The following is a 15,043-nucleotide window of genomic DNA, read 5'->3' as shown; positions in this document are numbered from 1 at the left end:
AAATTGGTATGTTATCGGTGTTTCGGAGAGCTTTTGTCGGACGAAAAGTGTCGGTCGTCACGGGAATCGCTGGTTATTCAAAAGCAAGTTACGACAAGCTCGGGCTCCTAGTCCTCGGCGCAGAAGAAGAAGGAAACAGTTATGGAAACGTTGGAGAAGACGCATTCTTTCTGAGAAAGACACTGAGCCCAGTTGACAACTATGGAGTCGCAGACGGAGTTGGAGGATGGAGAACAAAGGGGGTCGATCCTTCAGTGTTTTCAGCCACGCTGATGCTCATTTGTAAAGAAGAATCTGTGAGAGTTGGAAATCAACGCGAATTATTAGCGAAGGCCATGGGTAAGTTTTAAATGACGTTACTTGATGAGTGATATTTTTCTTCTAGCTTTCAGCTTATTATTATTTATTAAGACATAATGAACGCGGTCCATGAATCAAAAGAAAAAGATCTCCAAGGAAGCTCCACCGCCGTCCTTTTGTCCGTAGATAAAGAAGAAGACCGCGTTTCTCTTGCGAATCTTGGTGACTCCGGATTTATTCATATACGCGATGGAAAAGTCGAAAAACGAAGCAAAGATCAAACACACTACTTTAATTGTCCTTATCAACTGTCAGTCAAAATTAAAGGATCACAAAGTATATCTGACTCTCCACTGGATGCAGGTACGCCTTGCTTGAAATAGGGGCACAAATTGATCTTTATTTAGATGAATATGAGTTATCTGTCCAGCCGGATGATATTTTGATCACTGCCACCGATGGTTTGTTAGACAATGTTCCACAGGAGATGATATGTGGTATTTTTGACGGAGTTAGTGCAGGTGAGCACGAAGAATCACGCAAAAATGAAGATTTCTTTTCAGATAATCTCGCTGAAAAACTAGAAGAATTGTGTCAAGTAACTCTGGCAATTTCGCTGGATGAAAACTACATGAGCCCGTTCGCTCTCGAAGCAAGGAAACAAGGCTACCAGCGAGAAAAGGGCGGAAAGCTCGACGACCTGACAGTTGTTGTCAATCTATTCCAGCCTTAACCGTTTTCTTTTTATTTATTTCGCTTCAGCGCTTCACAAAAATAACAAGATCACTCAAATCAAATAAAAAGCCATCGTTATTCAGAATTCAGATTGATTTGGTAATCAATTTTTATGTCAAAGATACTTGACCTTTTTGTCGCTAACCCTCAGGTTTATTTTTCGTCAAATTCAAGCCATCGTGTAAGGGCCTTATTCAGTGGCTATTAGGGCAGGATAAAGAGGATGAAGAGGAGCAACTCAAGGATATCCTCAAAAAAGCAACGCCTAAGTTAAAGGTTTTGCCAACAAAAAAGAAATCGCAGCTCTAGATAATCCCTTTTTAGTCTGTCGTCAAAACAGGTCAAGAACAGCAGCAGTATTTTTTCAAATTTAACCAGACGGGCTTTCTGAAAACAAACCTGCAAGGCCTTCCAGCAGGATTTTTGGTCGAGGTGTCGGGCGAAGCAGGCGCTGGAAAAACATGTTTTGCACTGGAAACAGCAGCTGCAGCACTTTTGAACGACGAAAAAAGGTAGAACAAAAGATTGTTGACTAGTTTATGAATTGTTTTTAAAGCCACGTTCTGTTCATTTCTTCCGAAGGGAAGTTTCCCGCGGAAAGATTGCTGCAGATCATTGGCAATGATTGCAACAGTTACTCGGATAGAGTCCTTGTTGAAGAAACAGAGTACCTAGAGAACTTTCTGACGCTGGTCCAGAAGCTTCCAAATGTATGCAAGAAATACGAAGATTCTGGACATAAAATTGCGTGCATCATCGTCGACTCTATCACGGCGTTGATGCGACTTGAATATGAAGCAAAAGGTAAAACCAACGTTCATATCACGACCGGCTCGAATGTTATTTAAGATTCGATGGCGAGAGGAGACATGCTCGATAGTTTATGCAGTGATCTGAAAGAAATTGCAACGCGCTTCAAATTGCCCGTTCTTTTCATCAATCAAGTGTCTGAGAATATCGACGAGCCGATGATCCATTGGGCCCACCGGCCGATGTCGAAGAAGGTTTGTTTGGACTGAAGAAATTGAGCCAAGATTTCTCAATATTAATTTCAGCCTTCTCTTGGAATAACATGGCGATATTTGATGGACGAGTGTATCTTTTTGTCGATCGAGAAAAATGAAAAAGAAGAGAAAGAACGAGTTCTTGAGGTTACCAAGTCCCAGCGAATAAAAACAGTACCACTGAAGTTCAAAATTACCAAAAATGGCTTTGAAGAAGCGTGCTTGATAAATTGTAACGAGTATTTATTTAGTATGGATTCGGCAGGGGTGCGAAAGAATCTAAACGGTGTCCACCCGAGAATACCGTGAGTAACCGAAATTCACAACAGATTTAAAATTATGTTCAGGATATCTTATGACCTGTACAAACAATTGAAAACGGAGGCATCCTCAGAAATGCAGGAAGGGAATATTTCCTGTTCAAAATTCACCCCGTTGCCGTCTACTGTTGGCAAGTGCCGTCTTGCATTCATGGGTCGCTCATCTAATCCGGGGGCAAGTCCTGATCCAAATCTAATGTTTGTTGATGTTGATCCTCTCTTGAGAAATGTAGATCTCTCTAACTGGAGTGATCTTATCAAACCGTTGAGGATAGACGACAGAAAGAAACAGGTAAAGAAAAATTGAAATCTTAAACGTCAACGATTTCAAGCGAAGCGTCCAACACGACTTATTGCTCGAGCGAAAACGTCAAAGCCCGAGCAAGGGAGTCAACGACTTCAGCTTCACTGGAAACAGACTTCTGATGCAGGGTGGAAAGAGCTCTATTTTCTACGCGGACATTGGGGAAATCCCTAAGTTTGTGACGCACGAAGTTCCAGCGCTAGATAATGCGGCTCCTCGTATGGACCCGAAGCTCTGTCCTGGAGATGTTAATTACATGGCCTTTTATAGAAATGGAAATTTGTGGCTTCAGAATATCGGTAAAATTTAACATGGCCGCTCAAATTTTAATCACCTTTATTTTAGAAAAAGTTGGTGAAATAGTTCAACTGACTAATGCGGGTCAAGAAAACATCGACTTTAAGGGAGTCTATGCAGGCTGGGTCAATTATCTTATTCAAGAAGAGTTCGACCGATATTCTGGCTATTACTGGCAAGACACAGCTTCTCGTACGCAAAGAATCGTGTACGAAGTCTCCGACGAAAGCGAACTTGAAACTCTGACATACGTCAATCATGTTGCAGTCGCTCAGCAGATTTGTGCAGCGGGTGGCGCGAGTTCTGGCAACGCCCGATCAGCGGCGTCTTCTGAAGCCGTCTTTCCGTCTAGTGGAAGTAAAAATCCAAAGACGGATATTCGTTTCTTGACAGTTAGCTTACCGGACAATGAAACCGATAAGGTGACGGTCAGGAGATTCAAACTTCCGATTCCGCTTATGGAGGTAAGGTTCTTCAATAAATAAATTTATTCCTCTTCATCTTAGTACTTGCCATGGAGTGAAACCGAAAAACAAGGCCAGGGTGGCTATTTTGGATTCGGGTATTAGTTGGAATTGGATTGGATCCAATCCAATAAGATTTGGATGGAATTTGGATGGCCCGGGTACCGGATTTTGTTGGGGAAAATTGGGCAATTGGGGGAAATTGCGCAATCGGATCCAAGAAAAACATATCTCTGAAAAAACGGGACAAACGGGGCAAAACGGGACGGGACGGGGCACCGAGTCTGCAAAATTAAGCGGGGCGGGACGGGACGGGGCACCGATACTCCTTGCCCCGTTTCGCACCCCAGATTTCGGATAGAAAATCGTCGTTTTGACTCTGTTGATTCTGTTTTCGAATAAAAACTTACTTTTTCCCTTCTTTTCAAAGCACAAGAAGCCTTGAAAAAATTGGAAATCTATTTGGATCCAATTGGAATTGGGGATTATTGGGGAATTGGGTAAAAATTGGATTGGATTGGATTTTGGATGGATAGGTTCGACTTAAAATTTATTGGATGGAAATTGGATGGCCAGACACCAAAATTTTGTCCAAAATAGCCACCCTGAACAAGGCTACGTCGTTCGTTACGGGTGGATTGGAGATAACGGCATCTGGGCGCATGTTCTGACTCGCTTGCAAAATAAATCAGCGATCGTTTTCATCCCCATCAATTCCTTTGTCGACGAAGAGAGCGAACTCCCTGACAATTTCATCAATCAACATCCTGTTTTTATCCTCCACCAGTGGACAAGCGAAACTTGGATAAAAGAAACTGATTCGATCCACTTTTTGATCTGAAAGTCGCGGAAAATGGAGAAGAAGGAAAATTAGACTTTATCTTTCACTTCGAAAATATGTCCGGCTTTGAGCATCTGTTCTATTTGACGGCGTTGTTAAACTGGAACGCGGATAGAATTCCCGACTTGCAATTCAACTCTACAATCATGTGCGAGACAATGATCAGGCCTATTACAACAGGCAATTGGCAAGTGCAAAACACGGGAATCGACATTGATTTCGCCAACCAGCTTGTGTATTTCCAAGGTAAGATATATACGCTCATTATTTGTCGTAAACGATTTCTAGGAATGCGAGACTCGCCTCTTGAAACCCATCTCTACCGAGTAAATTATCAGAAGGGGAATGCCCATGACGAGTCTTGTCTTCGTCTTACTAAATCCAACTTTAACCACTTCGACATTTCTGTTTTCATCGACGAGAACATGTTTCTTGTAAAATCTTCAAACGTCAACACACCTACCTCAATTGAAATCTACCGGTACGCAAGGCTCAATTTGATGAATTTATATTTGTTTTAGAATTCCCAAGCCTGAAACCGCCATCTTCTGGACAGAAGAAGGTGTGTGCCCTCGCCCGCTTGCCTTTCTTGCCGACGATGTCACTCAAACTCAACAGCCAAAGCCTGAAAAACTTGCGAAGAGAGAATCCCGCGGCCCTGAGATATTTTCCTTCAAAAACAGCTCCGGTGATGAGATTTTCGGCCAGATCTACAAGCCGGAGAACTTTGATTCCAAGAACAAATATCCGACAATTGTCTATGTTTATGGAGGCCCTCGAGTGCAGAACATCAGGAATCAGTTCTCTGCTTCGAGGTCTGACAGGCATAGAATGTATTCCAAGGTTTGTCTCACGAAACTCTTCCCATTCACATAATAACTTGCAGTTTGGATACGTTATCCTAACTTTCGACAACCGAGGATCTGACAATCGTGGTCTCAAGTTCGAAGGAGTCATCAAAGATCACATGGGATACTACGAGGTGCAAGACCAAGTTGAAGGCATTGCATACGTTGCACAGAACATGGGATTCATTGATGTCAATCGCGTGGCTATCGAAGGCTGGTCTTATGGAGGCTTTATGTCGCTTATGGCAATTGCTCAGTATCCTGATGTTTTCAAAATTGCTATTTCTGGTGCACCAGGGAAGGTTTAACTAGATCTCTGTAGAAAGCTGAAATGATTGAGTGTGATTAAACCCAAAAATAGTCGTCGACTGGCGATTGTACGACTCTGCCTATACTGAACGATACCTTGGTTTACCGCAAGACAACCCAAAAGCTTACAGTGATTCGTCCGTGGTGCAGCAAGTACCTAATTTACCTGATGAGCCTAATCGTCTCCTTCTCTTCCATGGCATGATCGATGAAAATGTCATTACAACAAATATGATGGTGCTCATTGAAAAACTCACCAGAGCATGCAAGGTAACTTAAACCTAACTAAATAAATTTTAAAAAATTCTAGCCTTACGATTTGAAGCTATTCGTGCAAGAGCGGCATTCAATGCGCTCCAGCAAAACAGTCGAATATTACGAAATGACTGTACTTACCTACTTGAACCAGTTCCTCTAAGCCGCGCTGTAGCGTATCAGCCGCCAACGAAAGTTTTGTTTTGTTTCTCCAAGGTGTACCTTTTGTGATCACGTTGCTGCCCCGATTTGTTTCTGTATATTTTGTAGAGTTCGAAAATTGACTTTAAAAAGATAAAATAATGACCGTTTATTAAACAATCCTTGATTTTTGAATATAGAATGGATTACGAAGAGTACAAGGAGGATGAAAACGGCGAATTGACAATAACTAACGCGAAGAAAATGAAAAATCTTCAAGTTGATGTTTTGCCATGCGTGTAAGTTAATACTGAATAAGAAAGGTTCCATATCTGCTAAGAATCCACGAGTGCGATGGAAAAGAAGTAAGTCTCAACGGCTGGTTCAACATGTACCGCCGCCAAAAAGACGGAACTGCTACCTCGATGTTCCGCGGCCGCCCTCTCCAAGGAAAAACGTACAAAGATACCAATTTTTATCTCATGAAAGAAGACAAGCTAAATGAAGACGCGCTAAAAGCAACTGCTAAAGTAACTGAATTCACCAACTGGGTAGTTCAGGTAAAAGCAACATCGAGAAAGCAAGAAATGAATTAATTTTAGCCTCTTGTGGAGGACCGAATGACCGCCTTTGTCGAGCAAGTTCCAGCTCTGATGGCCGCTCTCCATGAAACTTGAAACTCATTCAAGTTTGCTGCTTTTGACATTTAGCTTCACTGCCTCATTTATCAAACATAAATAAAGAAGTATCGAACTTTTTGAATAATGAGTTTAATGAATTCCTGAACGGACTCGTTGAACTCAATAAATAATCTTCATTCATTGCCAATAAAAACGACCAGCTGTAAGCAGTAAAAACCAATGTTAGGGTCGCGCAACAATGATGATGGATCAGTGATCAGACTGATTGAAAGTGCTTCTTAAATAATTATCAAGAACCTTGATTCGAAATTGAACCACGATACGTACCAAAATAATAATTAATAATTATGCAACTATGCAACAAAATTATAATATTTGGGACGGTACAATTCCTGTAACAGTTAATTTCTTCAAAGATGTAAAAAGAAGAATATTTACAGTCGATGAAAACGATTAAATGTCCGACAATATCAATAAAGTCACTAAGTAGCGAGTTGTAAGGGTAGATCACTATAAAAGTTATTTCAACATTTCTTGTCGGGACCGCCCTTGACCACACTCTGGGCGTGTTCAAACCAAATAATTCCGCGGGCTTACTGTATCTAAAGTGTTGTCGAAATGTTGCGTGATGCTGACGTTTGGAGAATCGGATTCTAGATGCTTTGGTGGTGCTCCTTGAGGACATGTTTTGAAGTGTTAAGATTGCATCATATCACCGGCGGTGGCTTCGTTTAGCCTCTGAACATTACCGGTTGACCAATCAAAAGCGGCACAGCCCAAGTCCGTCCCACCGAGCATCCGCCTTCTGTCCTCACTCTTCAAGAGACTGCCCCAGCATCAACACCTTACCCCTTTTCCAGACGATTTTCAAAAAATATCATGAGGTTAGTACGCAAACACCTGTACAACCCCACGTGGCGGCGCCTTTTCTCCAAAGGGCGTGGTATGAAATATTAAATGAGACTTTACTAAATTCCGCACCTCAAAAAGTTAGATAAGAATGAGGTTTGAATAGGTATCCTTTCGCGATGAAATTTGCATAAACCTGATGCATAATGTTCTAGAATTTTAAATAGCTCTACCCAAGATTGAAATAAACCGGAGTGTAGATTTTTACGATTAAATCATGCTTTGTTTTTTTTTTTGGCCGATTCAACTTTTGAAAGGGCTTCCGTAAAATCGTCTTGATAAAGTTAAACCTGGGAACGGGTTCGCTCATGCAAGAGCCGCTCTTGTTTGTAATACAAACTTGAATTGGGCTGTGCTTTCGCGCAGATTGTTGACTGTAAATTTTTAGCGGAGAAGCACCCTTCAAGAATTTCGGAACTGATGCTATCCACGCTGGACAGGAACCAGAAAAGTGGGACTCTCGATCGGTCGTTCCCTTGATTGGTCTTTCTACTACCTTCAAGCAGGTTTCACCCGGAGTTCTCCGTCACGACAGATACGAGTACTCTCGAGGAGGCAACCCAACCCGAGAATGCCTTGAAGAGTGCGTTGCCAAGCTCGAAAATGGAAAGCACGCTCTTGCTTACGCTTCTGGACTCGCCGCTACCATGTCAATGGTTGAAGCACTTCTTGAGGTGAGCAATTGAGGATTTTCAATTCCAAGCACTTCGGCTTTGACTTGTTACATAAGATTTAAATAACAGCTTACTTATTCTAAGAAGTCCGTTCAATCATCATTATAACATCGTTATTTTGATAGGTTTAAAACTTACTTCTCCGAGACGGTCGTAATTCAGCATATCCAACGCTAGATGAACGGGTCTTAATGAAGGTACGCCTCCCAATTAGTCGGGAGAGTAAACGAGATCATTATATTTTTTCGAGCCTGATATTTACGCCGTCATTCAGAATGGCGACCACGCTGTTACCGGAGACGATCTCTACGGAGGAACCAACCGATATTTCAACAAAGTCGCCTCCAAGCACGGAGTTGAATTCACCATGGTTGATGTTCGAAACCCTGATAACGTTGTCGCTGCCATCAAGCCAAACACTAAGATGGTCTGGTTCGAGCTTATGTCCAACCCACTTCTTCGAGTTGGAGAAGTCAAGACCATTGCTGAGAAGGTCCACGCTGTCAACAAGGACATTGTCGTTTGTGTCGACAACACCTTCCTTACATGCTACAACTCTGTAAGCCAATTGATCATTATCAAGATTTCTAAAGTATATTATAGCGACCTCTCGATCTTGGAGCCGATGTTGTTATGCATTCCGCCACAAAGTACATGAATGGTCACTCTGACGTCGTCATGGGTCTCCTTGCCATGAAATCTGATGAGCTCAAGAAGAAACTCATGTTTGCCCAGTTTGCTATCGGAGCTGTACCATCTCCCTTTGACTGCTACCTCGTCAACCGAGGTCTTAAAACCCTCCACGTTCGAATGCAGCGACACGGCGAGAACGGTCTTGCTGTCGCCAAGTTCCTCGAATCTCACGACCGAGTCGCTGGTGTCAGTTACCCAGGTCTTCCATCTCATCCACAGCATGAAGTCTTCAAAACAGTCGCTCGTGGCTGCTCTGGAATGGTCGTCTTTTATATCAAGGGCGGTCTCGAACAGGCCAAGACATTCTTGGCGTCTTTGAAGGTAGATAAACTTTAATAACTTCAATTTTTTATGAGCTTTTAGGTTTTTACCCTTGCTGAATCTCTTGGCGGATTCGAGTCCCTCGCTGAACACCCTGCCATCATGACCCACGCTTCCGTTCCCGAGGATCAGCGAGAGGTTCTCGGCATTTCTGATACATTCATCCGACTCTCTGTTGGCCTCGAAGACGAAGCCGATTTGCTGGCTGATTTGGATCAAGCTCTCAAGGCTGCCCTTCCAACTGTCTAAATAGTTTATATTTCTTTTATTTCGTCCCTGTCTCTTCTCCCGCCAGTTCACATTTTGTTTAGGTATTGTAGACTATTTCTAATTACAAAGCAATTGTGCTAGGTTTAATAATGATAAAATATGAATTAAATAAATATTCATAATCAAATCTTCGTTGTTGTTACACAAAAACACGCAAAAGCAGGTCAGGTTGTTTTTAACGGTCAATTTTATCAAGATTTCTTCGAAATTGTGGCGCCAAAGTCAAGATTCACCCTATAAAACCCCCGGTCGAGCGGCCGTTCAACCAGTCGTGTGATTTCCGCCGGCTGAGTTTTTAAGTTTCAATTTTAAGTTTCCCTTTTTAAGTTTCAACCCTAAGTTATGCTAGAGAAATTAATCTTCTTGTTACTGGGGACGGTAGCCGCGCATGTGAAGGTCTGCCCTCTCCATACAAATGTCGTCTTTGATCTTAGTTATCAATGTAATGCTGTAAGTAAGCTGCAAGACTACTAGGTCTTAAATAGAGTTTTAGCACACTAGCACATTAGAAGTACGTAAGACAAACGTCGCAGCTGCTATCGCCGAAGTAAACACCTTGAAAGCTAGAGGCTTCTGTGACAATTTAAACTCCTTCACGATGTTGTTCAACAATCCATCAAACGACGACTTCAGGTTTGATTATTCATCGTATTCAAGTAAAATGGTATATTTTAGTATGCCAGTAGTCTCTCCTCCTTGGGGAGATTATGATCCTGGCGTTGCTACCTCACAGAGCTACAGTTTCACCGAGGAAGAGCTACACGTCATGTTTTATATCGATGCCCAGTGGGACAGTGGGGCCGCAAGTTTCGACTGGGATTGGATGGCCTACAAAATCATCCAAGAAGTGCAAAACAGCGTGTACCCGTCAGGAACTACTTTTGAAGTCTTCGTTGCTGCTCCTTCCAATACATACGCTCACTATCCAATTTATAGATATGATACTATTGATAGGAAACGCCGAACAACAGGTAGGATATTCTAAAATTTTTAGGTTAAATCAATTTTAAGACTCACAATATCATGATTGCGAAATCCGAAGTGTTCAAGTTCTCTACCAACGACTGGCAGCAGCGCTTCGAGTAGGACCCATTGCCACCGAAATTGTTCACGCAGCCGGCTTACAATCGACAGGACTCGTTAACCTAAGCTCCTACTACCTCAAGTAAGCTTCTTTGATTCGTATTCCGTTAACAATTCATCAAGATACGTTAAAACTGCCGAGCGAAACCGCATTATCTCCGTAAACATCATCAACCACGAAAGTTTCGTTACGAGCATCACTCATAATGACAAACTCCGATTCTTTTCCGAAATTAGCCATGTTGAGGCCACGAAGTCAATTTGCTCGCTCTTCCTCTTCCGCGAACAAACCTGGCTTGATAATTTCTACATGATTATGGAAATCGATAGCTATGACGGAGAAGATGTCAATTTTGGCCTCATTGGCGGTTATTGGCGATTCGAATTCCAGTATTTGGTCAATTACTGGTACGGTTCCCCAGTTATTGTGCCACCGGTTGGTTCTGTTACTGACGCGCCAGTTACTCCCCAGTGCGAATGCCAAAATGGATGCACCTGCGAACCTTCGTGCAAAGATGAAAATAATTATTATTGCAAGCCTCAAGGTAAGTCTTTCAAAATCTCTTCCTTAATAACATTTTATTTCAGTCGGTTTCCCGTTTATTGGTAAAAATTGTGAGTATCCGATTCAACCTCGTTGCACCACCGACTCTGTCTCCATCTCAGTTCCAAACGAAGCCATCTTCTGGTATGCACAGGGAGTTCCGAACGTGGCCGTGCACGGATGTGCAGCTGGTACGATTTGCCACCCCTCTGATGCTATTTGCGGACCATTCCGTGTCACTCCTGGTAGCACAAGCGTCATCGCCTCTTGTCCAGTAACACCTTCTCTCGCCGGTGGCAGCTTACGCTCGTCAGTCACTTTTGTCTTGGACCGAGTGGACGATCTCATAAGCATGCCTCGCGCCCTCACTCGCGTTGACTGTGTTGTTGAGGTTCGACAAGCACAAGCTGTCATCCGCCCTGAAATTCGAAATGTCGGCACTGTTTCTAAAGTTAACATTTGGCAGCCAACAATGTCCTTCTGGAAAACTAACTTCAACGTTCGCCCAGGAATCCCCGCGAATAATCTCGCTGTTCCCGGTACTGGCACAATCATCTACGTTGTTGGTGAAATGCTGCATGTAAGATTAGAAGCAGATTACAACGGGACTCCGGCGAGTCAATTGCCGACACCACACACAATCTCGTTGGACACTTGCACTCTCCGATCATCAGTTAACGCTGGCCATGCGATCACAATCTTGTCAAATGGCGTTGTCCCGCCAAATCTGCCTTTCCCCGTTGTTGTTGATCGCGCTGCTGGATCGGTTGGCGGTGGCCAGGAGTTCCCCGGAGTTGGCTTCCAATTCCAAATGTTTCAGTTCGCGCCTGGTACGGAAATCACGCTGATGTGCTCCGTACGTATGGATAAAAACAGAAGACGACGAAGATCTTCATACGATCCCTACTTGCTCCATGAAAATGAACAGCATACTTTCTCCGAATGGAGAGAACTTCTGGATCAATATGAAGACTACTATGAAGAGTACGAATCAGATGAATACTTGCCCGAGCTTTATAGCATTTCTGATGAGTATTACGACCTTGGCAATGATGAAGAACAAATCGAAGTTACATTCTTCGTGGTTCAAGAAGCATCCGACATCGACGCCCTTATTGAAGAAATCATTGAGGATCTCCAAACACTCACGATCTACGCTGACGTTCCTACGACAACCACGACGACAACCACGACAACGACTACGACCAGAACAACCGTTGATCTTGGCAAAATGATTGATGAATTTTTCCATGGAAACTTCACGACACCCAGTACCACCCGAACGACAATCAATCTTGCAGATGAAATTTTGGATTTCTTCGAAAACGGGACGAGCTTCATCGAGTCTAGCGGCAAAAAGCTGAAATCTGAAGTAAGCCAGTGAACTAAACTTTTTTCATTTTTATCAAAAAAAAAAATGAAACGTCTTTTAAGGTCTACGAAGAGGTTGAAGAGATCGAAAAGATCTTAACGGAAACAGCTAGCTTCATATGGATTCGATACCTTCTCATCAGCCTCCTCGGCGCCTTCACGATTCTCCTCATTATCTTCCTCAGACAACGAAGAGAAATGATCATTCAAAAGAGGCTTGAAGAAGAGGCCCTTATGGGCGAAGATAAATCTGCCTTTGGCTATTCTTTTTAACTTTTTAGTTTCTTTTTAAGTTTTCTTATGTTCAAATATATTATTTTTTCAGTTAAAATATCGTCTTTGTTGATTCTTGCAGTGACAAGATGCATAAGCAATTTATTAGAGCAGGGAACCCTGCAAGGGATACTTATGTATGGCATAATGGCGTCAATTTTCTTTTTCAAGCAAGATTCGAAGTATCAGCTAAGGAAGAAGAGGACATTTTGCTTTAGAGGTCATACGCAACAACTGAAAATTTCGAAATCAGATCGCAGATGTATGAAAAATTTTCGCTCTCCATTAAAAACAACCGGTCCTCAGTCGCGTTCCTTGCAAAATCGAGAGCGGACTGTTTTGAGTTTTTTCTTTTTTAATTTTAAGTTAGAGATTTATGTTCAATTTTTTGTTTCTTTTCGGCGCTGCTGCCGCGTTATCTTGCATTGACAATCCCTGTAATAACGGATGCGAGTGCGAGACTTCCTGCAAGGATGAAAATGACTACTACTGCCGACCGAATGGTATGGGAAAAAGAGAAGAGATTCACTTTGAAATGAACTTTTAGCTGGTTTTCCATTCATTGGAAAAGATTGCGACTACGAGGCTATTCCGCTCTGTACTTCAACCGGCATCAAAATCAGGATTCCTGCTGGGGCAGTAGAGGAATACGCTCGTGGCATCCCTAACGTCGGCATTCATGGTTAGAAACATTTATTAAAGTATAAGAAGTAATGAAATTTTTAAGGATGCGCCAACGATGTTTGCTCAGCAGCAGGCGCCGTCTGTGGACCAGCGACAGTTTCAAACCTTGGCTATTACGAACTCGAATGCCCAAGCCTACTTAGCTTTGACGGACAAGGACTTACGAAACGCATAACCTTCGTGATGGACAGAATCAACGACTTGATCAGGTTAAATTTATGACAAGCGCACAAAAATTTCAACGGTCTTAGCATGCCGCGCGCTCTTACAAGAGTCGTTTGCCAAACTGAAATTCGCCCGGCTGTCTCGGTGATTCGTCCCGAAGTCCGCGCTCCCGGCAGCATGGAACAAATCGAGTTCTGGCAGCCGGTCATGTCTTTCTACAAGACTGCTTGGAGCGTCCGACCCGGAATCGCCGCTAACAACATGGCCACTCCACAAGGTGAAATTGTTTACGTCGTCGGTGAGACTCTTCACGTCCGTGTTACCGCAAAAAGCGATATTGGTTCTGGTCTTCACTCGATGGAGCTTGATATCTGTACCGTGTCTGATAACATGGGCAAGTCGATTACCATCATCAATGACGGCGTTGTTCCCGCTGATGTTCCTTTCCCTGTTGGCATTGACTTGCAGAAAGGCTTTATTGGTAAGTGAAGGGTTCATGAAATATCATTGATATGTATATCAATCATTTTATATTTTGATAAATAAAAATTTTTCAAGGCGATAGTTACGACCCTGAGGGTGTTGGATTTCACTTCCAGATGTTCCAATTCACTCCCGGCACTAAGATCTACCTGACCTGCCGAGTACACGTCAACCCCAACCGACGAAGAAGGGCTGCGCTTGAAGCTTCTTCCGACAAGCCAACGACTGAAGACGTCCAAATCAAATTCATCATTGTTAACCCACAAGAAAAAGAAGAAGTCATCAGCGATTTAGCGAATGTTATTGTGAAAGAGCGATTCTTCGAAGATGCGTTTGGAAATGATCAGGTATTTATGTAGATAAACAGAAATCTTCCCCTTCGGGTCGACGAACTTATTTCTATGCATTTTTTCTTCTTATGATCAAGCTCTTTTAGACAAACAATGATGAAGAAATCATCGTAGAGAGCAAAGAAAATACCACGAACGAAAACAAAATCACACAGCGATGGTGGATCGCTACTGGACTCATCCTTGTTGCTCTCCTCACTTTGACTTATGCATTGCTTCGCTATCGCCAGCAGCATCAAAAATTGATTATTTAATTTCTGTATTTTGTTTCAGTTTCTTTCAATACATCATTTATTATATTGATACTTTTCTAGCTTGTCCTACTTTCGCACGACAAATATTTGGATATCTTTGCAGTTTATTTATATACAGGTAGTTTACAAGCGAAGAGGAAAAAAATGAAATCATTCTGGGACTACAAAAGCTGGCTCGGATTCTTCCTCCCAAATGATTAGCCCGGAATTGATAATTTGCTCTCTTGTTCGTACGATTGGCGTTTTCGTAGTAAAATTTTCACTTGATCTCTTCTGCACTCTCTTCGGCGTTGATTTGGAATCCTTCTCGAACTTTCTCAGAAGAATTTTTGAGAATTTCAAAAATCTTGAGGTCTTAGACTTCTTCGTCATTGCGGGACTTCTTGCTTTCTGAGTGATTGCATCGAAGACTTTCTGGTTGAGGTCTATCTCGACTTTGTTCAAGTTAGTGCAGGAGGAGAAGTATCTGGAGTCTCTACGAAGTTTTGGCGGATACATCGATCGATCGAC

The 15,043-nt window shown here is 42.6% G+C and overlaps 6 protein-coding genes across 6 annotated transcripts; all 6 read left to right on the top strand.

The window, feature by feature from the left end:
* Position 1: 1 nt before the first annotated feature.
* On the top strand, positions 2-1,129 carry LOC145696533 (protein phosphatase PTC7 homolog). The gene is made up of 4 exons (XM_081773587.1): positions 2-339; positions 412-663; positions 708-821; positions 864-1,129. Exons 1-4 carry the CDS (start codon positions 9-11, stop codon positions 1,031-1,033), a joined length of 867 nt encoding a protein of 288 aa, XP_081629713.1. The 5' UTR covers positions 2-8; the 3' UTR covers positions 1,034-1,129.
* Positions 1,107-5,980, top strand: LOC145698215 (dipeptidyl peptidase 9-like). Its single transcript, XM_081775417.1, is given in 17 exon segments — positions 1,107-1,186; positions 1,234-1,311; positions 1,360-1,547; positions 1,592-1,839; positions 1,885-2,039; positions 2,091-2,344; positions 2,387-2,651; positions 2,692-2,962; positions 3,009-3,424; positions 3,467-3,497; positions 4,039-4,254; positions 4,257-4,511; positions 4,554-4,746; positions 4,787-5,108; positions 5,152-5,410; positions 5,475-5,692; positions 5,733-5,980. Coding segments are annotated over 17 exon segments (3,516 nt in total). The 5' UTR covers positions 1,107-1,147; the 3' UTR covers positions 5,841-5,980.
* Positions 5,981-5,985: 5 nt separating this feature from the next.
* On the top strand, positions 5,986-6,575 carry LOC145696532 (uncharacterized). The gene is made up of 3 exons (XM_081773586.1): positions 5,986-6,117; positions 6,159-6,378; positions 6,421-6,575. The coding sequence occupies exons 1-3, from the start codon at positions 6,020-6,022 to the stop codon at positions 6,493-6,495; spliced, it is 393 nt and encodes a 130-aa protein (XP_081629712.1). The 5' UTR covers positions 5,986-6,019; the 3' UTR covers positions 6,496-6,575.
* A 570-nt stretch (positions 6,576-7,145) lies between these two features.
* On the top strand, positions 7,146-9,426 carry LOC145696795 (cystathionine gamma-lyase-like). The gene is made up of 5 exons (XM_081773886.1): positions 7,146-7,343; positions 7,757-8,042; positions 8,317-8,601; positions 8,646-9,056; positions 9,099-9,426. The coding sequence occupies exons 1-5, from the start codon at positions 7,339-7,341 to the stop codon at positions 9,303-9,305; spliced, it is 1,194 nt and encodes a 397-aa protein (XP_081630012.1). The 5' UTR covers positions 7,146-7,338; the 3' UTR covers positions 9,306-9,426.
* Positions 9,427-9,584: 158 nt separating this feature from the next.
* LOC145700607 (uncharacterized) lies at positions 9,585-12,655 on the top strand. Its single transcript, XM_081777902.1, has 7 exons — positions 9,585-9,776; positions 9,820-9,959; positions 10,002-10,297; positions 10,338-10,491; positions 10,533-10,954; positions 10,998-12,325; positions 12,388-12,655. The coding sequence occupies exons 1-7, from the start codon at positions 9,669-9,671 to the stop codon at positions 12,595-12,597; spliced, it is 2,658 nt and encodes an 885-aa protein (XP_081634028.1). The 5' UTR covers positions 9,585-9,668; the 3' UTR covers positions 12,598-12,655.
* Positions 12,656-12,904: 249 nt separating this feature from the next.
* Positions 12,905-14,584, top strand: LOC145699223 (uncharacterized). Its single transcript, XM_081776486.1, has 6 exons — positions 12,905-13,100; positions 13,145-13,279; positions 13,325-13,490; positions 13,533-13,927; positions 14,005-14,276; positions 14,366-14,584. Exons 1-6 carry the CDS (start codon positions 12,974-12,976, stop codon positions 14,531-14,533), a joined length of 1,263 nt encoding a protein of 420 aa, XP_081632612.1. The 5' UTR covers positions 12,905-12,973; the 3' UTR covers positions 14,534-14,584.
* Positions 14,585-15,043: the final 459 nt, after the last annotated feature.

This window comes from Oikopleura dioica, chromosome 2 (genome assembly GCF_907165135.1).
Source record: "Oikopleura dioica chromosome 2, OKI2018_I68_1.0, whole genome shotgun sequence".
Classification (NCBI taxonomy): Eukaryota; Metazoa; Chordata; class Appendicularia; order Copelata; family Oikopleuridae; genus Oikopleura; species Oikopleura dioica.
Note: the sequence above shows the minus strand (reverse complement) of the source record. Positions and strands in the feature narration are given on the sequence as shown.